General features: G+C 47.4%; 1 protein-coding gene across 7 annotated transcripts in view; it reads right to left on the bottom strand.

Annotated features, from left to right (window-relative positions):
• The window catches only part of RBM20 (RNA binding motif protein 20), a 193,224-nt gene that overhangs the window by 11,763 nt on the left and 154,552 nt on the right, over positions 1 to 26,909 (bottom strand). For 6 of the 7 annotated variants that reach the window (XM_023240911.2, XM_023240913.2, XM_019813807.3 and 3 more), the window contains exons 6-12: positions 21,933 to 22,076; positions 19,683 to 19,814; positions 13,734 to 13,813; positions 11,289 to 11,982; positions 5,234 to 5,335; positions 3,466 to 4,126; positions 1,766 to 1,900 (exon numbers count right to left, since the gene is read on the bottom strand). In XM_023240911.2, the coding sequence (XP_023096679.2) occupies positions 1,766 to 1,900; positions 3,466 to 4,126; positions 5,234 to 5,335; positions 11,289 to 11,982; positions 13,734 to 13,813; positions 19,683 to 19,814; positions 21,933 to 22,076 (1,948 nt within the window). The remainder of the gene's footprint in view (positions 1 to 1,765; positions 1,901 to 3,465; positions 4,127 to 5,233; positions 5,336 to 11,288; positions 11,983 to 13,733; positions 13,814 to 19,682; positions 19,815 to 21,932; positions 22,077 to 26,909) is intronic. The other variant, XM_023240912.2, reaches the window with a different exon arrangement.

Here is a 26,909-nt window from a genome sequence, read left to right as displayed (position 1 = left end):
GTCATAATAATCTTTCACACTTTTGGGAATTAAAAATAATAAAAGAGACATGAATTACAAGGTAGCAGAATTTATTCTTAATTTTTGCTTGCGTGGGTCATACAGATTCTAAGTTCTTGGAGACTTGTGTTCCATTTCTCAACTGCCCCAGAGTGCTCTGCATGGTGCCATGTTATCTAGTAAGCGCTGCTCAGTACCAAGGAGTACTCTATGAAAATAGAGCATTTGGAGGACAAAAGCAGTAAGAAATGTTTAAAAGGAGATGAAAACAAAAAGAGAAACCTGATGTAAAGGGTGAGCATCTGTACTGACCAGCCCCTCCCTGAATAAGCAGACATGTGGTCATTGGTCATCACATAACCCATTCTTCTCGTGCTTCCTTGTGACGCTTTCCCAAATGACACCTGCCTAAGCGCTCTCTCAAGCAGCTGCTACTTCTCCTTTGTCTCGTTGCTTTCCAACCTCTCAAAGTCAAAGCAAAGACTCAAAGATGATGTGGAGTGGGAGTCACTGGGTTAGCAATAGTGTCAGAAGCTCCCAGGTGCCCTCACTCTGCCCTGAGACTTTAGTTAACTCTCCCCTTTGAAAATGTGTCCTAGTTGATTATTATTTTTTTCAATTTTTTTTTTTTTTGAGACAGAGAGAGACAGAGCATGAGCAGGGGAGGGGCAGAGAGGGAGACACAGAATCCGAGGCAAGCTCCAGGCTCTGAGCTGTCAGCACAGAGCCCGACGCGGGGCTCAAATTCATGGTCTGTGAGATCATGACCTGAGCTGAAGTCAGACGCTTAACCGACAGAGCCACCAAGGCGCCCCTGATTTATTATTAACCTCCCTTCCCATCCCCCTCCAACACTTCCACCATTAAAACACCAGTGATCCAAGTCAATCCCATATTATAGGTGAAAACACTAAGGCTCAGGAACCCCAACCTATCATTTCCTGTCAGGCCTCTGCATTTGCACATTCCCTGCCCGAGGCCCAAGCCACCCCCTTCTCATTGCCCCCTACCATCTGGTCCCCTGGATCCCCAATCTCCATTCTGCCTGTGGCTGGGTTGATTGCCAGGTGGGTTCTGACAGTACCTTCCACTCCAAGGGCCTTCAAGAAAAATAGTTTTACCTCCCAATCTTTCTCTCTTTCTTTTATTGACTTGTTAATAAAGGACTTGTAATGACTGGGAAAAAAAAAATCAAAATACATCCTGGGGATGGGTTGTCTGAGATTACGCAGTCATCCAATAAGTAGAATAGGAAGGAAAGGGGACCATGTCTCTCTCTGTTCAATGCCCCTTCCATCAACTATATTGTATCTGCCCCAAATGCAGTCTCTTCAGCATCATTGCCTCACAGAAGCTCGTCCTTCAAAGAACAAACAAATGTTTTGGGAAGGGTTGGGATAGGGAAGCCAGTAGCTGAAGAAGTTCATTTCTGCTGACTTTGGGCAGCCACTGGGGCCTCTGATCCCTGCCTGAATAAAGCCGTATGGTCAGAAACAAAGCATTCCCAAATAGGGAAATCAAGTCTTTGCTCTGGCTCCCAGGGCAATGCTGCTCAAGGCCTGATACCATGAGGTATCTGGTCTATCATGGGAGAGTGAAATTGCAAGAAACTTTAAAGATACGCACCTTGCGTGTCTCGGTCATTACATCAGACATTAAACACAACAACAAGATGACAAAAGGCCCTCTGGAGCTCCTAGGTGTGTCCATGGAACGATCATTTCCTGGAACTGAATTCTCAGGAAGGGCTGTGTATTTCACCTACCTAGGGGAATGCTAAGTTCACTGAACACATCCTCAGGCTCCCAGGAAGGCAAAGAGAGGGGCTGTTTCAGCTCCACTTCCGTGTATTCCGGTGACCTCACATCCAAAGATTTTACTTCCATGTACCTGGAGTTTTCTGCAAAACAGGAGCCAAGGCAGAGAACTAATGAAGCACAACAGACCTCAAAGATTCCCTGCAATTCTATTCTTGCACTGTGTGATCAGGAATGGTCCCTTGCACGGCTTAATAACACGAAGCTAGGGCAAGGACTGCTAATTAGGTCCAAAATGCTGTAATTAAGAGTTTGCTCCACTGCCAAAAAGAATGCCACACCCACGGACCCTTGGCAAACCTTTGCATTGGGTCTGTGGGGGATGGGCTGTTGCCCCTTTGGGCTGGGAGGATCCCTACCTTGCCCCCCAACTCACAAATCACTCCATCCCTGCAGGCAGAAGGGCAAAAATTGTGCTGACGTCTGTAGGGGCAGAGGCTGACAGAAGAGGCTGTGCCGTTTCCACCCCAAGCTGCTAGAGCAGTGTTATTAAATATGAACTCCAAACACTGGGTAAGCTAATAAGCCATTAACACCAGTGCATGTTGAGGCCTATCCGGCAAACTAAAGGGGTTCAATCAGGGCAAGGTGAACAGTTTGCTCTTTCTTTACTCCTGCCTTCTGTAGACACAGCCCGGGCCTCAGTGTTTCTCTGGCAACAAGAAGGCAGCGCGTGGCAGTTTCCATGGAGACTCGCAGGTGGAAAACAGCTCAGGTCAGCTTGACAGGGAGGAAAGCCGGAGCCTCCAGCTCCCTGACAGGCTCATGCCGGCCGCAGGGCGCTGGATGGAAATGTCTCTTTTCAAGCCTTTACTCAACGGCTTCTGTCCCCGACTCTCGGCCCCCCTACTTCAACCTTCCAAGTGCCGCAGGCTTTCTGCGAAACGGAGCTCTAGTTATTTCCATGTGGAGAACACTGAGGGCTCCTCCTCCTCTGCCCCCCCTCCCTCCCGCCGTGGCCCTTGATGGATCTTTGTTTCCACTTGGCAGAGAAGACAGGGCTTAGCCTATTTTAAACTCCGTCTCTCATGATGTCATAGCGCCGGGCACAGATACAACATCACCTGCAATGGAGGCGGAGGACAGTCTGGGACAAGCCTTGTTTCACCACCAGGCCGTGGAAAAAAGGGGGTCTGCGGTGGTAGCAAGGGGAAGCGGCCAGACCCCTCGGCAGCACCTTGATCCTAACCTCCGCCCGCTCCTGGATGCTTTCTTGCCTCCCTGGCTGCTTTGCCCGCCCCCTCACTCGGGCCTCACAGAAATAACAGCCTGGGTGGTCCACCGTTGTGCAGCCATGACAGGCTGCTTGCTGACCGGAGGACCCGAAGCCCCTTGGCCTGATAACTCAAAGCTTTTGCTAGGTTTTAGTTGCCAGAGTCCACCTGGGCTCCCGTAAATTCAGAGAAGTCTGCCCTATCTGAGTTTGCTTCTCAGAAAACATGTGGCCTCCTATCTGATTTCCTTTACACCGTTTGCCTAAAAGCGCTAACCGTTTAACCAGGCCTTTAGAAGCTGGCTCTCTGCACCGACTTTAATGCTGGCTGAAACCTTAGTCATGTTCATTCCAGCCTGCACATGCCCACACACCCCCCTAGGTGAGCAGTGGTCCCATCAACCCAAGCGCACAGGAGAAAAGGGAGGTAGTTACCCTGGGTGGACACTCCTTGGCAAGCCTGGCTTTGGAGGTCAGTTTCGGTGCGGGGGCTGGCTTTCCCCTCCAGGGGACCGCCTTCACATGCCCCATCTTCGGGGGGCCCCCCGGCCTTGCAGTCATCGAGAGGTGGGCTAGGCTGCCGGGCCCCCTCCTCTGCTGGCTTGGGGGAAGACATTTGCTGGAGTGGAGGGGCCGGATGAACATCGGAGCTCTCCCCTCCCTTTGCCTGCTTCTCGTAGCAATCTGAACCCTCCAGTGAGAGGTCTGTCTTACGTTCAGCTGGCTTCCGCTCAGCGTCCAGATTTAGGCCAGGCATTTCCACGTCCATGTCACTGGGACAGCTCGTGGAAGCAGAAGGCAGATCTTTGGGTGACTTGAGGCTGAGTTCTGTAGCCCCGTTACCTACGGGCTTCACACACTCGTTGGTGAAATCCTTGGTTACGTCCAGGTCTAAGGTGGATGTCACACAGGGACATGTTTCTGGGCAGATTTTGTCCTTCTGGTCAATGGGCACAATTTCTTCCAGTTCTGGGATGTCTGGTTCCATAATAAAATCTTCCTCCTCCCCAACCTCGTCCACTGTAACCAGCTCCTCCATGTTAGTGGGATACCAGCTCTCCCCTTCTGCCTCACTTCCACTCTCCCAGTCTTGCTCCTGAACAAAAATGCAGAATAAGGGTCAGAGAGTGACTGAGAAGCAGGTCATAGTATTCAACCAGAGCGCACAAACCTTGACCACAGGACCCCTAAAAACCAGAAAGATCCTGAGCACTCTTACTTCTGTCTGGGAACATTTGCTGGCTAATGAGGAGCTGTAACCCACTCAAGTCCCACATCACTGATTCATCTCTAGGATGGGGCTCAAAACAGCATTTGGAATAAGCCCTTAATGCTTCATCTACCATGTTTAAAACGGCACACAGAATTTCAAGCCCTGGTACGTAATAGGTGCTCAATAAACAGTTTTTAAATGAGTGAATGACAAACTTACAAACTCTAAATAAATCAACTTGCTGGAGCTATTTCCTCGCATGTAGGCCATCACTGAATGTAACGGTAGCAAAGTCCCCCCACCCCACCCCCACACTAAATTCCCCCAAGGTCCCTTTCCCAGCAAGGGTGCAACCTACACAGCCATGGCTCATACTCAGCCCCTCCTGAAACTTCTCTTCACGTCCCCAGCAGCCAGATTTCGGAGATCAACTTCCTTGCCAGTGATACCCATCTCTCTACCTCTCCTGACCAGAAAGACACAAAGCTGGCCACGTTCCAAACACATTTCTTTTTGCTGAGGCAGCCCCAACACTGTAAGTGGATGTTTTACTTTAATTAAGTCAAATAATCTTTGCGAGCACAGTAGATGTTTTGTTAGTCCCAGGGTCTGGGCATGCTGAAGTCAGGGCCCCAGCCTGTGCATCCAAAGCTCCCCTCTTCCCCCAGCCCCTCCCAAGGGACCTATTTTGGGAGCCTGGCTCTGAAGTCTGAGTCTTTTTTGGGCACATGTTTTCTCTTACGAGCACAGCCAAGTCGTTGGAGACTGAGGCAGAGCCCAGGCATATGGTAAAGAGCTCCTTAGTAAAGACTGTGCAAAGATCCCAGGGAAAACCATTCTCCCCACACCATTCTGGCTTCATTCGTGGAATCACAGGTGGGGTGTTGGACACATCCGTGCAGCGAGCGGGGCATCGCAGGGCAGGATGGGGACTCCAGAGACGTGGTGCCCAATTGCCATCGTGCACATGTGGCTCTACGCAAACTTTACCTTTGTCCTTGTGTCCTCTGCATCAGAGGATTCTGTTTCTTTCTCCTGCCTGCCCACTGATGCGGTGCTTTCTTCCATGCCCTCCTGCTCCTCTTTTCCAGCCTTACCAAAGGAAGAACAGAACAAACCAAATCAACAGTGAGCAGTGGCAGAGAAAAGAGGGAGTGCCAAGAGAAAATGATGCTGAGCACAGCTAACAGTCACCAGGTGTGTTTTCACAGACACCATTTCCTTTATCCTCACAAAAACCCCTTGGAGGCAGGTGCTATGATCTTCATTTTACAGATGAGGAAATTAAGGCTCAGAGAGGTTAAGTAACTTGCTCAAAGTCACACAGACAAAGGAGGCACAGAAATGTCTTAATGGCTGGACTGATGTCTTTAGCGGGGCAGAAATCCCTGGCAAACTGGGTGCTTTTCGCTGTTATGAAACCTACAGACAGGAGAAGTAAAGGGACCAAGGGTGAGCTGGCCCTGGGGTTAACAAACATCATGGTGACATCTCCCCCAAAGATCTGTTGCGGCCATAGAAGTCCCATCCAGGGCACTTATGAGTAGGAAGGGGGCGGTCAGCCGACCAGTGTCCTCTCACCCCTCGTTTGTCCTCTCTCTCTCCTAGAGCTACAGTCCAAACTATCAATCCCCTCCCTTCTTCCTTCCTTCTATTCCCTCCCTCAAATTCAGTCCCTCATGATAGACAGTGCTCATGTCTGAGAAAGCGAACAACTAGAAGCAGGTGTTCGGTTGGAGAATTAGCCTCTGAGCAGCCTTGAAAACAGGGTCAGCGAACACTCATCCTCAGGTCAAATCTGAGCTCCTTTTACACAATCTGTGAATTAACAAGGCTTTTCACATTTTTAAATAGTTGCTTTTTAAATGATTACATAAGTGCCTACATAATATCTTCACGTTGGCCTCTTGGCCCACATAGCCTAAAACGTTTGCTGTCTGGTGCTTTGTAGAACAAGTTTGCCAAACCTCATTTTAGAAGTTTTTGGAGGATACTCTCCCCTGACTTAAACTTTGGCCACCAGATCAGTGACTCTTCCTGGACTTTCTCAGGGGCCAGCTGCATCTTCCCGACGATTCTGGCTGAGGTTGGCTCTGAGTAAGTGACTCTAGTTCTGATTCCTTACAACTGGACACACCCCTCTGGCGCTGACACAGAACCAGCTGGGGCAGGAGCTCAGAGCTGACTGGTTTAACCAGTTATTACCAGACAGGGGAAGAGAGCTAACATCCTCAGGTCCTTGCTCTTTCTGGTATTTGGAACGGAAGATTCCGAGCTCTGCTCTGGTCTTCCAAGCTAGCCTAAGTGCACAGCAGCTCCAAATGCCTTTTTAGCCATCAGAATCCATAGCTTCCACCAAAAGGAGAGGTCTTTTATTGTTATCTCCCTGAATAAACTACCTATGGCTCTCCCTTGTCCGAGTAAGTAACGCTTACCCTCCCCAAGCCAATTCCTCCAGCCACACTCCTAGGTGGACACAATAGAGCCCCCTCCAATTCCAGTTGGGAGAGGCAGGGGCAGCCTGGCCCGACGACGTAAGCACCTCACCACTTGTATCTAGGCGTTTCTTCCCGCAGGCAAAGGAAGAGCAGTGCCTTCAGTGTGCCCCTCGCCCTGGGATCACTTCAAGTGAGAGCAGCAGTTTAAGGGAAGCCAATAAATGCAATCAATGCACCAGCTCACAGACTAAGATATTGGGCCCCAACTGTTGCAAGCAGAGCTCTGCCTCCACAGAGCTAGGCCTACGGTTAAACCACCTCCTAACTGGTCTCCCCCTTCTGCCCTGTAGCCTCCTCCCAAGTCTATTCTCCCCAAGGCGATCAAGAATGATGACTCCACAAGGCAAAAACTGTCCTAACCTCACCACACCTTCTTGCTTAAATATTTCATTTGTTTCCCTTTGCACTCGGGATAAAGACACAAATCCGTAACCTGCCTACAACCTTGCATGATAAGGTCCGTTGACAAACCAGACCTACGTCTCAGCATTCTAACCCTGGCTGTCTCTGTTCCTGCAACACTGACCCTCAGCCACAAGGCCTTTGCACATGCTGTTCTGTCTGTTCTCCTTCCTTTCACTCAGTGAAACCCACCATTCCTTCAAATCTCAACAGTCGCATCTTAACCCAGGGAAGCCTCTAATTCGTTGCCACCTTAACAGTAGTATATACTTCCATCTCCTTCTTAGCACTTAACTCATGCTCTTCTACTCATCTGAGGAATTATTTGATTAGTGTGTCTTTGCATTAGACCATGAGCTCCTGAGATCAAGGGTCATTTCAGTTTTCACTCAGAACTGTAGTCCCAGTGCTAGGTGCTCTGTGGATATTAGTCAATATGAGGATGGAGACTGGAAGGAGGGGGTGGAGTGGTTAACTAGCTCACACCTGCCTCAGGCATGCTTAGGTCTCTGTCTAGGCTCTGAACTGAGCATAAGTAGTTTTTCTGTTTCTCCCTTCTACGGACTGCCTATACTGGGGGCTGCATTCTAGGGAACCTTGGGCTCCATCTGGCCTACAGACATGTTCTAGTCTATACAGTTTCTAAAATGTGGAAAAATTTCAGAGATACGTGGATTTTGGTGCTGCTCCTTAAAAAATGGGGGATCTAATAGCACCCAGCTTGCATTCCTGAATGGCAGCCATAGAACAGAGCTGAGGAGTGGCTAACTGCCCCCAGTAGACAGGTACCCCCTCCTTGGTCTGCCATGATTACTTCTTTCCACGTTGGCTTCACCCCTATTACCAGGTCTGTGTCCCCTTCCTGGCTTCCTTTCTCCAGGCATCTGGGTCTATAACCCTTGATCGCCCTTCCAGTCAAGTGGAGGAATGTTTCCTACCCATGTTCACCCTACTCAGTGACTTGATCTCTTTCCTTCTTTCTATGGCCTTGTGGTCAAGGTTGAGTCTCAGGTGTGGACTTGGCCACTTACAAACACTGAACAGCACACACACTGGCCTCTCCAGCATGGGCACTTTCTCCAGACATCTTAGAGGTTTTGAATGAGCACAAGCTCATTAAAGCCCTATGACAGCCCTGTGATCACACCCATCTCACCAATGAGAAAATTGAGGCCCAGAAGAACAGGGAGTGACCTGGTTCTCAGAAGCCAGGCCTTTGTCTCCAGAGTCTGGGTCAGTCATTCCTTTCTTCCCTCAGCAAATACTTACTGGGCACCCACTCTGTGTCAAGCCCTGATTTCGGGACTAGGGACGTAGCAGTGAGCACAGCAGACAAAAATTCCTGCCCTTGTGGAGGTTATGTTTGGAGGCCGTAGGAGACAGACACTAAATAAAATAAAGACAGACCAGGGGACAGGTTGGACCTAGGAGAGTTTGGCAGGGAAGGAAGACAAGTGAGTTGGGACACTGTGGTTTTATGTTGTGGGATTTCTCTCCAGGAATAAACTTGGGCGGGGGGAGCAGAACAACAAGTGAAAGGTGGGGAGGAAGGAGCCACGTGACTTTGGCAGGGGAGGGGTCTCAGGCAGGTGAACATGTGTAAAGACCCTGTGGTGGGAGGTGTCTGGTATGTTAGAAGAAGGCAACGACACCGTCCTCAGCCAAGCTGTCTTCCATCTCCAAGTTCAGTCACTGCCTGTTATCTGACTCCTGGGGCAGCCCTGGAGGATTTGGGTCGTTTTCAAGATTGTTATATACACTTTGAGATCAGTGAGGGAAAGTCTATGCTACCGATATTCCATCAGAAAAAGGGTTTGGGGCTTCCTGGCTCCCGAACCCACAGAAACAATCCATTGGGGACCTCAAGTCCCCACCGACTCCACTCTAGGGCTATTAGAGGCAGAACCAATTAAAGAGACAGAATTTATGGAAACCCATGGGGCTTTCTGGGCATCTTTTTTTTGCAACAGAGCTCTGGGGATGACCCATAGCATGTGTCACCTTAAATGGGCAAACCGATGAAAGCAGGTGGGTGAAATAGTAGGAACAATACCGAGACTGAAGAAGAGTCTCAGAAATGTGGGTAGGCTTGTGAAGGGGCAGCTCCATCACTTTGCCATGGGGACACAGGGGGCTGGGCTGCTGGCGTGTGTATGAGGCCCAGGCTTGAGCCCTTGGCTCAAGGGGCTGCTGCTCTCTGTCCCTCTGTGATTCTTTGGAGGCACTGACCCATCACCAGCCCCTTAGGTACCTCCAAGTGTAGACACAGTTCTTAAAAACACCCTCTGGTTCACAGGTCCTCAGGATCCAGTTCAAGTCCTCAGCAACGCACACAAAGGCCTTTGTGGACCCACCCCACCCAGGTCCCTAATCTCACCTCCTGAGCAACCCCTGCCGTGCCAGTCAGGAAAAACCGTGGCTGACTTTGAGATGGGCGAAAAGACAACAGGGTGTTCTTTCCACGGACCGCTGGGCAGTTAGCTGTCCAGCACACCCTTTCCGGGGTGTCCCATCCTTAGGAGGTGGGGCCTTTTGTTATCTGGAACTATTTTATAACCCTGCAAACTACAGAAGACGGATCGTAGTGCAAATGATTCTTGTTCCTAGAGATGCAATTTTAGCTGCTGGAGATGCAGCTGGCTTCCCGTGGAAAAGGCTTTATGTCTCTTAGCAAATTCATTTCAGCGTTCTCAATTGCCTTTCCATGTTGCCTGTTCTTTGGCTTCTCCTTTGACCCAGCTTTTACATCTTACGGATCCCTCGTTAATTAATGGGTTAAATAACATCTTTGACATGTATTCATTTTATGTTTGCACAAGAGCCAGGGTTTTACTGTTTAAAAACATTATTCTTTAATATGCCCTAAAGACACCGCCATGCTGAGTATCTCTAGGTTCTTGAAAACAGTCTTCTTTTCTCACTTTTGCCTTTGCTGCTTCCCAAATTGCTTTTGTTCCCACTTTCCATGCCTGGCCAAATGTCACCTCCTCTGTGCTGCTTTCCTCCTCTCCTGGTGCAGAAGTAACGCCCACAGAACAGCCCATCCGCTACTCCACTCCAGTATGGGTCCCACTGACCCTTAGTCACTTTTGGTAGCTCTCCTTCTACCATTAGACCTCGGTCTCCACTACAGCCTGGACCATGTCCCCTTCACCTTTGGACCCCCTGTGCCTAGCACGCTACCTGTCAAAATGGCCTCCCACCAATGCATATAGGAGTGAATGCAGTAGTGAACAAAAGCGTGACTCTTCAGCGTCCATGGCCTTGAGAACTGGGCTCCTTATTTCAACTTAGTCACTGTCACTAACTCCTGAATCAAACTAGGAGACAGGCACGTAGGGTTTTTTAAATTGAGTTCCTTATGAAGCACCCCCTCCCCGACCTTCACCATCCCACTCCTACTTAAATGTAGGTGGTTTGGGGAAAGGAGGAAGTATAAACCAAGCCAGGATGTAAATTTTGTACCCAGAGTCCTCGCGGCTCACTGTGTGAACTGAAGTTATATAGCAGGTTATAAGCCCTTCCAGACGCTTGGATGAAAGGTGCCAGCCAACTGCCGAGCATTTTTATTACAGTGGAAGTAAAACACTGGACAGTGTCTAGGGAGGCACTCCAAGCCCTGGGCACCCAGTGTCACGTAGTGGGTGGTGGCTGCTTCTCCTTTACCACCTCTCATTGAAGCCCCAGGGTCGGCAGATGCTTTTGGCAGGAGAAAGAATGGAGCAGACCAAAGATCTAATCTCCCTGAGCAGAGTCCGCGACACCGCAGGGCGCCTCCACTCCGGGCACACGGGTCCACAAACGGCCTTTGCATCACGTCATGTCGCTGCCTAACTTCTAGTAAAGGTAGCCATGCGCCAAGGGATTTGGAGCCCGATCGCTCTGTCATTTCCTGACCGTGTGTCCTTGGACAACTCCCTTAAGCTCTCTGTGCCTCAGTTTCCTTATCTACAGCAATAATAGTATTATTACCATTATTACCTCATACAGTTGCTGGCAAGATTAAATAACTTGACTGAGACAAAGTGTTTAGTACAGTGCCTGGCACAGAGTAAACATCCAGTGAGTGTTCCATTCATTCAATAAATAAATGTTCATCATCATCATATTAACATTACTGTCCTCGGGAACCTGCCTCTCCTTACCTGGGGAAGAGATTGCATCGTTACCTCATTCCCCGCCATTCTGCTTTCTTTTCTATCATCAGCTCCTTCTTGGTCTCTATCAGGTCTCTTGGTTCTGTTTTTCTCACTCTGCTTAGACTTGACGCTCTCAGGGGCCCTAGTGACCTTCGGCTCCAGCCCGTCTTCCTTGCCTGAGTCCTCGGGGTGGGGGTGTCTGCTCTCCCGCAGCCTGGCCTCCTCTTTCCTCCTGGACCTCCCGGGAGCTTCCTGCTGCTGCTTTACATACTTGTCCGATTTGCCTTTGGGCTCCTTCCGGTAGTAGCTGTCTTCTCGGCTCTTGTAGCCCGAGGCGGAGTGCAGTGGGCTGGGGGACCCGGGCCTTGGGTGCTTTTCTCGGTGGCCCCTCCCTCCTTCCAGCCGCTCATCTAACTCCGCTTTGTCCAGTTGCCAGGGGTAGTGTTTGCGATCATGTGGCCACGCGTCTGCCCTGTCCCTCTTGTCCTCTCCATTCTCCCGCCAGGGGCTCGAATCTCGCTCTTCCTCCCTTCTGGCATAGGGCGAGTGCTCCCACAAGTCCCGGCTGTTGCCCCAGTCGGTGCGGGTGGGGCCCAGAGGGCTGTGGGAAGAGCTGCAGGAGGTGAAGCTCGGCGTGTGGGACCTCGGGGACAGTGACCGGCTCACCGGACTGCGAGACCGTGGCCTTTCTGGGCCGTATCTGTGAAGGAGCCAAGGAGTGTGTTTTATGATCTGCACATCCCCTGCCCCCATGCACAGGTATGCCCAGTGGACATACTGTGCACTAACCCCATGTGGCCATACACTCTTCACCACAACCGCACAGCCAGCACAGAGAGTGGTGCAGGAGAAAGCTTTTCCTCCCCTCTGGCTTCTAAGGAGGAGGATTTTCCCAGAGTACAGTCCTGGCTGTCTCTGCCCTTTTACTCAATCTGCTTCTGGGAACTGGGATAAATAACTGGACTGGTTAGTCTCCACTCCATCTTTCTTCCTCTTGGAAGGAAGCTAAGCTCAGGGGACAGGCAACTCTCCCTCTGGATGTATGTGTGTGTGTGGTGGGTGGGGGGAGGCAGTGGTTGCCCTGGTCTAGCCTGGTGGGCAAGGCTGCCTGACCCTGGGGTTCAATTAGCCAGCGTCTCGACTACAAGACCAAAGCCACAACTCCACCTGACTTTTACCGTAATGAAGGCAACCTCTTGGCCTCCATTTTTCTTGTTTGTTTCTCATCTCAGTTTGTTCAGGTCTTGGGCATAGTAGAAGATGCTAATTACTGGGGGGACAAGAGTGAGGAGGGCAGGCTCAGAGATTCCAAAACCAAAGAACTAGGAGGGCACTTTAGGGCTGGAGGGAACCTTAGAGCTCTGACCTGCTTGTATTTCAGATGAGGGGACTGAATCCCAGAAAAGGGATTCTCAATCTGCCTAAGATTCAGAGCAAGACCTAGTTCTTCCAGACGCTCCGCTGAAGAACTGTGGGAAGCATGATCCGCCTTTAAACGCATCTTTAAAAACACCCCAACCAACCATTTAAAAAAACCCAAACAAATAAATGGGGATCCCAAACCTGAGCAGCTAGATACATACAAAGACACACACACACACACTCCCCAGCCTCTCTCTCTGGGGATTGTTTGGTGATTAAGCAGATCTAGTTAATCATGTACCCATTATTCTAAAAGAGTGGGCAATTTTCGTTTGGTTTCCAAATACAGAAAAACCAGACAGGCCTCACTTACCAGGGGACACTCAGAGGTGGCTCCCTAGGACCAGGCTGCCTTGACCATCAATGGGGAAACAGCCTGGACCCAGCCTGGTGAGAGCATTATCTGTGGCAGCCCCAGGTCGAACCATGGAAAGTGCAGGCCAAGTGCTGGCTCCTGTGGTCTCCACCTTGGGTCTCCACAAGGGCTGTTTTCGTAGGGCAGCGACAGGGGGAAACTTGTACCCCCAACTTGACACGGTCCCAATTTCAGTCGGAAGAAAGGAGTTGGAAAACTGAATGCATTCAATGTTCAGAGTAGATGACTGGGCAAGTCACTACTTTTGGGGGGTTCACCTACATTTCTGTTCCTATATCTACATTCAGCTCATGAAAAGCCAACAGCTGGCTCTAAATAGAACACACACACACACACACACACACACACACACACTGACTTTAAGGTTTTTTAGCAGAGTGTAGCCTTGCCCCAAAGGGCAAAGAATCCCTTCTATATTCCTTTCTAACAAAGGAGGTGCAGATGAGAGGAAGCCTACCATCTTGCATTTTCCTGAGGCTTAACCTGAGCAGCAGTTCTGGACGGCATCCGGCATGTGGAAAAGTAGGGCCCAGAAAGGCTGATGGACGGGGCAAGGGCAGGGCACAGTGTGACTCAATACGCGTAAGAATGAGAGACAAGAGAGTGTCCCAGCTGCCCAGAATCCTCTATGATGCCCAGAGCTGGGGCCTCACCTGTCTGCTTCCCGGAACATGTCCCTCTCCCTCTGGGAATGCATGTCCTGGATGATGGCAGCCACCGTTTTCCCGGGTTTCTAGGCAAAGTCAGAGAGGTCATCATCAGACCAGAGACAGCCATGCAAATACCAAAGGGAAACAGAGAGGACTTGGGTCCATTGCCCGGTCCACCCAAGGGGAAAAAAAATACCTTTTTAGAGGAAGAAGAAGTTTAATCCAGGGAATGAGGAGTGTGAGCATAATGCTGAATGGAGGAGCCCCAACATTTTGGGTACCTCTTTATTGTAGAACATTTTAAATATATGCAAAAGCACACAGAATGGTATGTTGAACCCCCATGACTCCATTTCCATTGTCAACAATTCTGACCAACCTAGTTCATCTGTACCCGAACCCTTTCCCCACCCCACAGAATATTCTGAAGCAGATCTCAGACATAATATCTTCTCATCCATTCTATGAGGACACTGATATGGCTCAATAACACCATAGGGAACCATCCATGGTGCTTCTGGTCAACACATCTTGCTCTGTTTAAGACAAGGGTGAGAGGCCAAGCCCCATGCTGTTCCAGGAAGTGCTGGCATACTCAAGGGGATGTACCTCACCTTGAGAATCTCAACCCAGGAAGAACAGCTCTGCTAGGCCTCTAGCTGCCTGAGTGATCTGGGGTCAAGGCTCGTTGTCTGTGGGAGGCTCCCTTTCTCCACCTATAAAGTTCAGATAATGAGGCCCATCTGGCATCCACCAATAGCCTCAGGGCACAGCAGACTAGGCTGATAAAAGCCACAAGTACTGGGCCGACATAAAAGGAGGTGTTGGAGGGTTTCACACCCTCTGAACCCTCTGTGGCTGTTTTCTAGGCCATGCCTTAAGAGTCCTGTGAAGATGCTGAAACTTTCCAGATGAGCCCTTAACTTGTCATTGCCAGACCCTGTCCCAGCAGCCCTCATAGTTTTCAACATTACTGTGCTTTCCAGGGTCTGCTTCCGTCCTCACCTGACTCCTTTTGCCTGGACACCCTCTCAGTTTATCTGACTCTCCTCATCCTTGAAGGACCTGCTCAGTAATCTTTCCCTTCTTTATACAACCAAGTCATACTGGCTTTTGCCACTGAACTTCTAGGAGCTCCCAAACTGATGCACTCGCTTAAGTCTTGCATAATTTCCACAAGAATAATTTGCCTCTTCGGTTACACAGCAAACTCTCTCCAAGTGAGGACCAAGCCTCCTATCAGCAGCTGTAGCTCTCAGCACCATATCTTACATGAAATCAGTCACTGTCTGCTGATTTAATCTTCCTGCGAGCACCACAGGAACACACACAACTGCTTCTCAGGGCCAGAGACCCCCTCTGTGGCAGGGAAGCTGGCAAGACCAGTGGCCCTGAAACCAAGTCCTCTGCCGCCAAACTGCCTGGGACCCTCAATCCCACCCCGAATCTACTGACGGGAAACCTCAGTAGAGGGAAACCTCTGCTCCAGAGAACCTGAAAACTCCCCTGACGACTGGGAGACACTGGTTTAAACTCTCCTAAGTTCCCTTCTGCATGTGAGACACTATGATTCTGGAGAAGTCTCTATGGAACAACCCAGAAAATAGCTCATCCTTCTTGTCTGGGTCTGCAGGAAGGAAAACTCACTTTTTATTGTTCCTTCAGATTTACTCTTCCTCATTCATTCCATGCATTTGCTGGATACACGTTATGTGAAAGGTTCTTACCCAAATGCCCTGAGGAATAGAGCCTTTGCCGCAAAGAGTGTATAGAGAGACATGATTATCAGCATGAGGAAATATTCAAGACAGGAGATGAGAGATACCTTAAATCTCTCTTTTCTCTCCCTCCACTTTGCCTGGTGAGCAAGAGGTAAAGTTAAAGGAAAAAGACCAATCAAAATTTCCCCCCACCTCTGCAAACCCTGGTGGGACCTCAAGCGGTGGCCCCTTGGGCCCAGAGACACATATGGATACAGTGTTTTGCTGTCTACCTCCCTAGTGGGCCATTTCCCCTTTTCCACCTCTGCTCTGGGGTGACACAGGCCTGGCCAGTCACAGCAAGGCCTTCCCTGGCCACAGAGATTGGTTCAGGTAAGGACATGTGTCCCAAACTAGCTCGAGCACAGACAAGGCCTCTCAGCACTTACGAGGAAGCTACTAGGAAAAACTCTGGCTCTGTTGTTGAAGGAAACGGGAGGCCAGAGCTGCTGAAGTCAATGAAGCCACCACGCCACCTAGAGGCTGGAGCCGGGGGCCATCCAGGGGGACCCCAAAATAAAGCAAAGTGAACAGAAGGCAGAGTGCAGAAAAGCCAAGTCCTAATGATAACACTTAGGCCCTAAATGCAGCTGTGCCCGCAGCCGCAGCCAGGGTTACTCCTGGACTTTTCATTTACATGAGCCAATAAATTTCTTTCCTTACTTTAGTTGATGAGCTTACATGAGACAAATTTCTGTCACCTACAGAGAAAGTCCTAGCTGACTTAGGTCAACCTAGGGGCCATGATGCATGCATTGCTATGTAGTTAAAGTAGGTTTTGATATGCTTTCTATTAGAGGCATTGTGACAGTGTGGGAGCAGAAAATCCTTCCTAAAGGGTAGTTAATGTGTTCTAGACACATTGCAACATCTCCTGGGAGCTTGTTGGAAAGGCAGAATCACAGCCCTGCCCCAGATCTACTGAATCAGAAATCTTAACAAGACCTGTAAGTGACTTGTATGCACATTAAAGTTTGAGAAGCCTTGTTAGAATACTACCTGCTGCTTACTAGCTGGGTGACCATAAGCAAATTACCTGATTTCTCACATGGACAATGGAGACCCTACTAACACAATATAGAAGTGTAGATATTGTGCAAAACCAAAACAGTCCTAGGTTTTAATCATGGCTCTTCCAGCAGCTATGATCTTGTGCAAGTTACTGAAATTCTACGAGCCTCGGTTTCCTTACCTATAAAACCGAGATAATACCTGTCTGACAGGACTGATGTCAGGATTACAGAAGATAACATATATAAGGTGTTGGGCACGTGACTTGACCCAGAGTACCAGGACTCGATTAAAGGTATATTATTCTTGTTATTATTGTTGTACTGTTATAGTTACTGCTATTATCCACCCTACACACCTCATAGGGGAAGGTGATTGCAAGACTCAAAAAGATAATACATGGAAAAAAAAGTGCTTAAAACCGAAGAACTCAAGGTGGAGTCCTTTACTGATCCGGCACCTAAGGTTCACAGATGTAAAGCACCTTGTCCAAGCTCCTCAAAGCAGGAAGGGGTAAAATCTAGGCTGCACCACCACCCTCCAGTCTGAAATAGGTCACATGGTCATCAATGGTGCTGTTTTCCCTTTCTTCCTCACACCAGACTGTGAGCTCCTCCACAAGCTTGCTATGTCTATAACCATGGTGCCTGGCCCAGTGGGCACGCAGTGAACATCTGCTGAATGCAGACCTTGACCACCTGATCTCTTTTAACACATGGTGTTTGCACCATCCTGAACTATTTCCCTCAGTAAGTACTGCAGTGCCTCAGTACCTTAATTTAAAAAGCTGAGTGCTGCTGTTCATCCGAATTAGATTCTTACAACCACATCTCATTTAGACACCAAAGATCCACTGGGAATTCAGTGCAGAAATTCAATTTTAGCCTCCAGGGGAGAATCCAGGAGAACAGAAACTTTGGCTGGGTACATAATGGGATAGGACCTTTGATTTGTTGAGAAAAGCAACATGCTTGCACTCGCCAGAAAAAAAAAAAAAAAAAACCAACCAACCAACCAACCAAAAACCAGGTTCTGCTAGAATTGTTGGTGAAGGATCTTCAGAAGCAATAATTGCAAGCAAAGCTGAATCAAGACTGGCAACTGACAACAAGCTGACACATTACCATGTACGTACGTGGACTTGTCAGATCCTAGCAACAACCACTGAGCCTCTGTCTTCTGCCTTCAACCTTGAAGGCTGATTAAGGGCTGTGGGTCTTAACCAACTGGACCCTATGTAAATATGGAATAAGCTGAAGCAAACTGGAAGATCCCTATTAAAATGGGACAGTAGAAAGCAGAAAATGACAAGTAGATTGAAATATAAATATGAGGCGCATGGGTGGCTCAGTTGGTTGGCATTGGATTCTTGATTTCGCTCAGGTCATGACCCCAGGGCTGTGGGATTGAGCCCCACATCAGGCTCTGTGCTCAGCACAGAGCCTGCTTAAGATTCTCTGTCTCTCTCCCTCGGTCCCTCTCCTCCACTCACATTCTCTCTTTATCTCTAAAATTAAAAAAAAAATACATACATAGCAATAGTTACAATAAATCCAAAGGGACTAAGTGCTCCAGTTAAGTGAACTCCTTCCTGGAAACCATTAAGAAGACACAATCTAAAGACAAGCATGGGCAAATGACCCTAGAAGAAACTTTCCACCACAGAAGACCCAAATGGAATAGCTAACGAGCATAGGAAAAGGGGCTCAACCTCAATTAGTAATCCGGAAAATAAAAAATAAAACCATGATAAACCATTATACTCTCCCAAGACAGGCAAAACTTAAAACGCCAGATAACAAAATGTTAGCAAGAATGCAGGCCACTGAACACCCTGACACTAGGAGGAATGTAAATCTAGGACAACTAATTTTGAAAAGAGCTTGCTACTATTACCTAGCAAAGTTCAGGGTAAGCATGCCTTGAGATCCAGCAATTCCACTCCCAGTTATGTATGTGCCCCTAGTTATATGCTCGTGTACCCGTGTACCAGGATACCGTGTTCAAGAGTGTTCACGGTAACCTTGTCCCTAATACCCTAACACTGGAAACAGCCCAAATGTCCACAGACAGTGGAACATATAGATAAATTCATAGTCGGACAATGGAAATTTACATAACGATGAAAATAAATAGACACACCCAGCATGGATGGCAGATGTTGAATGAAAGAACACAAAGCCTATAATTCCATTCATGTAAAGTTCAAAAATAGGCAAAACTAAACAATCACCTTAAGGGAGGCATAAGTGGGTTGTAGAGCTGTAAGGAAAAGCAAAGAAATGATCATCCTCCAAGTCAGGAGAGTGGAGAGGGAGGGGTAAAGCTTGAGGAGGGACTCAGAGGGGCTTCTGGGTGCCGCCGGTGTCTTATTTCTTGACTTTGGTGGTGGTTTTATGGGATTTATGGGATTTCAACCATTACTACTTTTAAAACTATACAATACATAATTAGTCATTTTTCTGAATATATGTTATACTTCACAATAGAGCAAGAAGAAAGGAAAAGAGAAAAGAAAAGGAAAGGAAAGGAAAGGAAAGGAAAGGAAAGAAAAGAAAAGAAAAGAAAAGAAAAGAAAAGAAAAGAAAAGAAAAGAAAAAAAAGAAAACAGAAATGTAGAATAAGCTAAAACAAACAAGCAAAAGCCCTGTTTGGAATTATCTGAATTCATCCCTGATAGTCATTCTGACAGTGGCCAATTCAGTCATGTGTTGCTTAGGAGGATTTCTATGGGGCTTAAGATATAATTATAGAGGATGGAGGAGAGAATAAGAGATCAAGGCAGGGCGGTAGTGAGAGAGGAAGTGAAAATTCCTGAAGACCCGTACTTCAGTACAGAAAAGGGAGTCCTATTCAGGAGGTTATACTCAGAGCTCCCACCTCTGAAATGCAACCACCTTCCCTTTCTTGTTTCATCCTTCAAGACTTCCCCTGCAGAATCCTCCTTGGGTCCCAGGTAGCTAGTCATCCTGTCCCTAAAATCCCTTTGCATTTTGTACTCACCTCAATAAGCATTCCACATTATAATGGCTGGACTTCCCACGTGATATCCCCAAAGGCAATGGGCAATTTGAGGACCTTTCCTTGTCCTCTCCTTCCCGCCAGCACTTAGGCCAGTGCCCGACAAGGAGATGCTCGGCTGATGCTTGCTGAATGACTGAACAGTCAGAAAGTGCTTTACCTTCAGCTGCAATTCCTTGTATCTCTTGGACATCCGAATGAGCAACTTCTCACCATTGATCATGGCAGATTTTTCTTGGTAATACTGGACCATGGCCTGGGCAGCTTCTGTGTAAGCCATCTCTAAAAAGGCCTAGGAAAAAAATGGAAGGACATATACTCAAGTTGACTTGTATGGTCTTCAACAAAATTCAGTACCAGGTATAATTCTGTGTCTACGAAGTTCAAGAATAGGCAAAACGAATCAATTGCTGATAGAAGCTGGGGCTGAGCTCCCTTCTGGGGCGGGGGTGAGGTGCTGACTGGGAGGAGCAGGAGGAAACCTTCTGAGGTTCTGGAAATGTTCTCTATCTTGACCTGTGTGGTAATTACATAGGGGTACACATGTAGAAAAGTAATACACTTGAGTATACTTTAGAATATATACTTTATACCTCAATAAAAAGAAAAAAGACCAGTATAAGAGCTCTCTTTGATCCCATCTGTTCAAAGAGACCTATTTATTAACTTCACCCAAAGAGTTCATTATAGGATGGCCCCTCCCCTGATCCCCATGGTTACCAATGATTCTTAAATTATGTATGTCCATCCTGTGCTATATCATGCCACAGGAGTCCCCCTGGGATGGGAGGGTCCATTAACCCACAGTACCCTTAGGAGTAATAGGGGGGACAGTGGGTCTGTTGTACAAGTGACCTTGGGCTGATCCCTGCAAAATGTGCTATTTTGTCGTGATGATGGCAGAAGACAGAGACACAGCCATGGGTATTTGAACTCTCACTTTCTTTGCAAAAAAGAAAAATACTAAACAACTCAGGGGCTCCCGAGGCTTGAAAGAAGGCCATGCCTTTTTGAATTACAGAGAGAAGAAAGCCCTCAGTTATATCTCCACAGCATTTTTCCTCTTTATTTAACTGTTCTGATAAAACACAAAGAACCAGGCTTTGGCATTCAATCAGTGTCTCCAGAGAGCTTCTAAATAGACTGTTTTGACTGACCTGCTGGTTTACCCCAAAAGCTGCTGCAGCGGTTCACTGTCATTATCGTTTCTTAAATTCGTTTCATTTGTACTATACTGATTGGTGCACTGATCTGGTCCCTTGATGTTGGAAAGGAAAAGTGGTCTGTGACAAGAGAGCCCTCTCTGTGAGCCCTATACTCCTGATTCCTTGATGTGAGTGGGTTAACCAGGCTGGTTCTCCATCCTTCACCCACATTTGTTTTTGAATCTCAGAGATGCTTTTCCCTGCTGTCACAGTCTATGGCAGATGTGGGGGAGATGAACAAGTCAAGATTCTTTAGCGTTTTATTTCAGATTCTTCCACCCAGTTTTCTAAGTGCCTCTTTCTTGATGCAAACATTTTAGCACCTCCAGCTCTCAACTGTCAAATGGGAATAATACTAATTCAGTGACTCCCACTGCATTAATGTTGCAAGCTGAATTTTGTACATTTACCCAAAATAGTCAGAACAAAGAGACTAAGTGAGTAGTCTAAGCCCACGTTGATGGAGAAAGACCACTGATGATCTGATGTGGCTCTGATCTCTAAAGTTCATGCCTTAATCAAGAAAAGGACTTCTATGTCTGTTCCTCTGGTTCACAAAATAAAAATATTAACAAAAGATAAAATATTTTTTAAAAATTCTTATTTCTGACCATTTCTCGGTATAAACTCCTCCTTTAACTTTAGAAGTGAAGACAACCATATTAACCCCAAGTTCTCAGTCAATCCCCACAGGTTAAGGGTTCTTTGTCCTTAAGACTTACCAGGCACCCATCAATTCCCACCCACTCTCCTGCTATGAGACCCAAGGGCCTCTGGTGTTAACACCAAAGATCTGTGAAAAAAACCTGTTCCCAGTTAGCTGTTGGCTCACTCCAAATACAGGCCCTCAGATATCAGAAGCTTCTAGCATTAGCTCAGGGGGTTCATAACAGTGAAAAGACTCATGTCCATGGATTTCTATTTTGGGGGCCAGTTACCTTTTCTGTGTTAAGGAGTACCTCACTCTGAAGTACCGCCTTACCTCTAAGCAACTCACAAAGGCCCGTACCCATCACAAGAAGAGTAAAGTGAGACAAGGGTAGACAAAACACCACCACCACCAAAAACCTCTGTGCTGTCCCAGCAAGAGGCCAGCTGTGTATTACCTCTTTAAGAATAGCTTCTTTAAAAAAAATTATATAGTTCCCCTCCACCCATGTGGGGGTCTGTCTGGTACACACCAATGTGAAATTGCCCAGACCTACCTGATTAGTAGATTTCATGAGGATGTAATTAGTGACCTTTCCAAAAGGCAGCCCCAGGTTAATGACATCATTTTCCGTGCAGCTTCCTTCAGGGAGATTGCAGATGTGCACCACGCGGCCAGCACCCGTTTTCCGCTGTGCAAACTGATGGGAACAAAGAGCAGAGGCTGGTCTTCAAAAGACACTTCTTTCTGGCCCTCTATTCCGGATGTTCCTAATGGCCATCTTCCCCCAAATAATGATTGCAGGGATATAATTTCCAAAATTAATGCAGAAAAAGAACCCACTGACAGACACATACAAAATATCAATTTTATGCCACCCCTTTATAGAAAAGATTTGCAACAGTTTAATTTTTTTTTTTTTACATTTGTTTATTTTTGAGAGACCAAGTGAGACAGAGCACCAGCAGGGGATGGGCAGAGAGAGAAGGAGACACAGAATTTGAAGCAGGCTCCAGGCTCCAAGCAAGTGGTCAGCACAGGCCCCAACGCAGGGCTCGGACCCACAAACCGTGAGATCGTGACCTGAGCTGAAGTCAGATGCTCAACCAACTGAGCCACCTTAGGTGCCCCAAGATTTGCAACAGTTTAATGAGCAATCACTTCCAGGGCCGTCAAAGATATGAAGACATGGGCTTATCCATGTGTCACTGTGGGGAAGCTGTTCAGCTATGACCTCTTGAGAATATACTTTAGCAATATTTAATGAAACTTAAAGTATAGATAGCCCATGATCTTGCCATCCCACTTTTGGGAAATCTATCCTACAGAAGTAAATGCACCAATAAATAAAAACCGATGCACAAGGATATTGCTGTTACTTATAAGATGGCAAAACATTCTGCAGCAGCCTGGATGTCCAAGACTAGGGGAGTGTTTGAGTAAATGATGGTTCAAGTACCGGAAAACTACAGAGCCACTGAAAGGCAGAGGTAAATGAACTGATAAGGAATCATTTTAAAAATGGTTAAGTAAGTGGGGTGCCTGGAGGGCTCAATCGGTTAAGCACCAACTCTTGATTTTAGCTCAGGTCATGATCTCACGGGTTGTGAGTTCGAGCCCCACATCCTGCTGCAGATCCTCTGTCTCCCTCTTTCTGGCTCTCTCCCACTTACGCTTTCTCTCTCTCTCTCAAAAACAAATAAACGTTAAAAAAAAAATGATTAAGTAAAAAACAAGCTGCCGGGCAGCACGCGCAGTACAATGCCATTTTTTTTTAAAACAAAACAAAAAATCAGAATATATGAGAAAGAGATAGATAAGACAAGTGTTATAATGTTTTAATAATTATTGGAGTCGGGGAAGGAATATACAAGGGATAAACTATTCTAGTGTCTATTGTTCTGTATGTTTGAAATTTTTCACAATGAAAAATTTGTTAAGGATATCAGCACAGACAGGGAAAGGCAGGCCGGGCAGGATACATATCAACCTGTCAACACTAGTTGTCTTCAAAGAACAGAACTGGAAGGGAATAAGGGGAAAGATGTTTTTTTAACACTTTCTTATATACCTCATGTTGTTTGACTAGAGAAAAAGGAGCACAACAAGCATTTTGGGGACCTTATCTACAGACATTCATGACAACAACCTGTGATTCAGGGCAGTGGCTCTCACAGCTTTGTTAGCCGTGGAATCCTTTCCTCCAGCAGCCCAATATATTTCACAAATAAGAGCAGCTGCTGTAGACAAACTCTGGGGTCCGGCACCCTGCCACCACCACCAGCCAGCAGTCCTAAAGAACACAGTTTGGAAGCCATGACCTGGGCCAAATCAAAGCTCCGGGAGGGAGGAAGTGTGTCTGTTTCGTCTGTGCAAACCTTAATCAGACTGGAAGTCTCCGGGAGGTTCAAGAATTAGTAACCATAAGCCAATCCAGTGTGGAAGAGAAGGATGCAATTTTCCAAACCTGAAACATATTCTAATAGCATAGCCTACAACTGCATGATCACCGTTTTCTAACATAAAGTGAACTTCAACATGTAATTACATTTGATGTGGGTCTCATCCCTAGCAAGGCTAATACTTGGGTAATTCTCTCGCAAGAAGCTGTCATTTGTCTCATCTGGGCTGAGGACAATTAGAGTCAATAAGAATTTCCTTTCATGGCTCAATGTTGCATTGGAGAAACCCAAGTGCCCCTTGCAGACCTGCCCCTCTGTGGTGTCCAGAGGTCAGGCGCTTTCCCAAAGAGGAACGGGATTTGGTGTGCGGCCCAGGCAGTTCCCAGATCAGCCCTGGGCCTCCATGGAGTGCAGACAGAACTCCCCGTAAGATGTCAGACTTTGAGCCTGAGCCTGGCTCCCGGGGACTGACCTCTTCTCCAGGGATGACAGGAGGATCTTTGCCTCTCATTAGGGTGACTGGTCTACACAAAGACACAGACCCAGCCGAGCTCTGAAGCAGGGCCAAGGGGCTAGTCATCTGAATTTATCAACAGGCCGGCTGAGCACGTTTCTGCCTCATGTGACTTTGCTGTGATCGGCCTGGGCCAAGTCGTGCTTGACCGACAGGGGAGACACACAGAACCACAGGGCCATTCTGGGCTGTGCCCTCTCCTTGCCTGTCCAGTTGCTTAGTGACCATCACAGAGGCCAGCACCTCTCTCACTATCTCCTGCAGCCTGAAGGAGCAATTCAAGAGGCTTGTATCCGAGCTGCTGGGTGGTGGAACATGCCTCCTGCAAAGTAAGCACCCTCTCACCCTCTTCACTCCTCCCAGAAGCCTTGCCAAAGCTAACCCCCAAGATCTAGGGCAATGATAAAGCTCAAGAGGAATTCATGCTACAGACGTTGTTAGGTCCTAAATGAATGGGTCTCAAATGAAGGTTTACACACGGGGTGCCTGGCAGGCTCAGGTGGTGGAGCAAGTGACTCTTGATCTCTGGGTTGTGAGTTCGGGCTCCATGTTGGGTGTAGAGATGATCATGTAAAGACAAGATCTTTATTTTAAAAAAAAGGTTTACACTTCAATTTTATTTTAGCTTTATTTATTTAAAAATGTTTAATGTTTATTTGTTTTGAGAGAGAGACCATGTGAGCAGGGGAGGGGCAGAGAGAGGAAAGAGAGAATCCCAAGCAGGCTCTGCCCTGATAGCACAGAGCCTGACGCAGGGCTCAATATCATGAACCATGAGATCATGACCTGAGCCGAAACCAAGAGCCTGATGCTTAACTGACTGAGCCCCCCAGGTGCCCCTACATTTAAATCTTAAAAGTACATTTCATGAGCACTTTCTTCTCCCAAGATTTTTAATCAGAAATAGAAGCTGGATTTTATTAATTCCCTGGCTGTCACTTAATATCAAAGAACCATGAGACTTTTTGTATCCTCACAGTTAATTATACTAATTAGGAGCTTCTCAACTGGCGATGTGTACATGGGTCATAGGTTCGCAGAATGCTGGCTCAGGGTAGAGGCCAAGTGCCTCCAAAGACCACCAGCAGCTTCTTCATTTCAACCAGATTACTTCCGTTTATCACTTTCTAAGTGACCCATGAAATGAAAATCTTGAAACTATGTTAATTGTTCCCGTGGTGTCTGGCTTAGGGCGGGTGAAAGACCCTATCCAGCCAGAAAAAGAAACATTTATGTGTTATATTCTTTCACAAATATTTGATTTAGGATAGTTTGGTCTACGTTCTTCTCTGTCATTGATCTAAAATACTTTTTTGTTAAACTCAATTAGGTTCAAAATCATGTTTGATTCACAAAAGGTGTCCAGTTACTTGTATAATCATTCTAATCTATTCTTGGGACTGTTTACATAAACGTGGCTATTATTTGCCTTATGCCCTACGGCAGATCTGAATGATGAGGCAGAAAAGGAGGGAGGGAGGGGAGTGGGGAGAGGAGTACAAAGGAGAATGAGGTCTTCAGGTGGACAGTTAGAGCAAAATTTGTCCACTGGGGGCACGGATGACCCTGAGTGCCTTTGAGCACGCAGCACGATGCTGTACATTGATTTCCAGCCTGGGTTCTCTAATACTTCCTTAAGGGTCTTTGAGGGTAACAATATTTCAGTGGGGGCGGTGGGGGGGCGGGGGTTATGATTTTTGACATTTAAAAAACCTGAGTTGAGTCTCTTTCTCCTATCAATATGGTAATCCTGGTTAGATCTTAAGCTGATGAGAAAGTCTGATTGGTATGTCTGTGGTTTTGATTAATAAAAATGAGTTAATGAGTTAATTACTCATTAATATAAGTACTTTCTTTGGCAGATACAGTACTTTTCCGGACATGGAATGCAGGGCAGTGGCTGCTTGAGGTAGGTAGGAGTCAATGATGAAGGGGATGGGCTGTAAAAAGCTTGCGGCTTCCTGATGTAGTGCGAGACGGAAGACCTGGATTCGAGTCCCAGCTTGGCCACTGGTTGGGTGCATGACAGGGACAAACTTATTTCCCAGGGTCTGGAATGAGGGAGGCAGCCTATATGTCTAGAGTCCTTTCCAGATGTGAAATATCCACGTTTGTGTGGCTCTAAGTTCTACAATTTCACTCCTCCCAGAAGCCTTGCCAAAGGCTTGCCTAGGACCTAGGACAATGATAACCTTCCCCAACTGTGATGGGCATAAACAGAAAACTTGTGTCTTCCCCACTCCCTGTCCCAGTGAATATAATGTTTTTGTCTTCCTTCTCTATGTGATCGGCTGTTCAGCATGCATACGTTCACAACCATGTTCATCTTAAAAACATGCCTGTGTTGGGGGGTGGTCTCATCTTTATAGAGCTCAAGATCAGCTCCAAGCAGTGAGTACGTTGCTGATAAGCCCTCCCGCTCCCTGAATGTCTCTGTGTTTGCAGCTCCTAGAAGAGCTGAGATGATATATTGAGATGAACTAAAGATGCAGGCCTGGTGCCTCTATGAGGACAGACACACAGCGAGTCTGAGCCTTAAGGCTCTTGGCACCAGTGCCATGGCAGTGAGAGCCTCAGACAGACCTGGATCTGTGTCTGTTGCCCAGTGACTAACCCT

The sequence above is a fragment of the Felis catus genome, chromosome D2 (assembly GCF_018350175.1).
Source record: "Felis catus isolate Fca126 chromosome D2, F.catus_Fca126_mat1.0, whole genome shotgun sequence".
In the NCBI taxonomy this organism is placed as follows: domain Eukaryota; kingdom Metazoa; phylum Chordata; class Mammalia; order Carnivora; family Felidae; genus Felis; species Felis catus.
The sequence above is the reverse complement of the archived record's forward strand: the minus strand, read 5'-3'. Positions and strand labels throughout refer to the sequence as shown.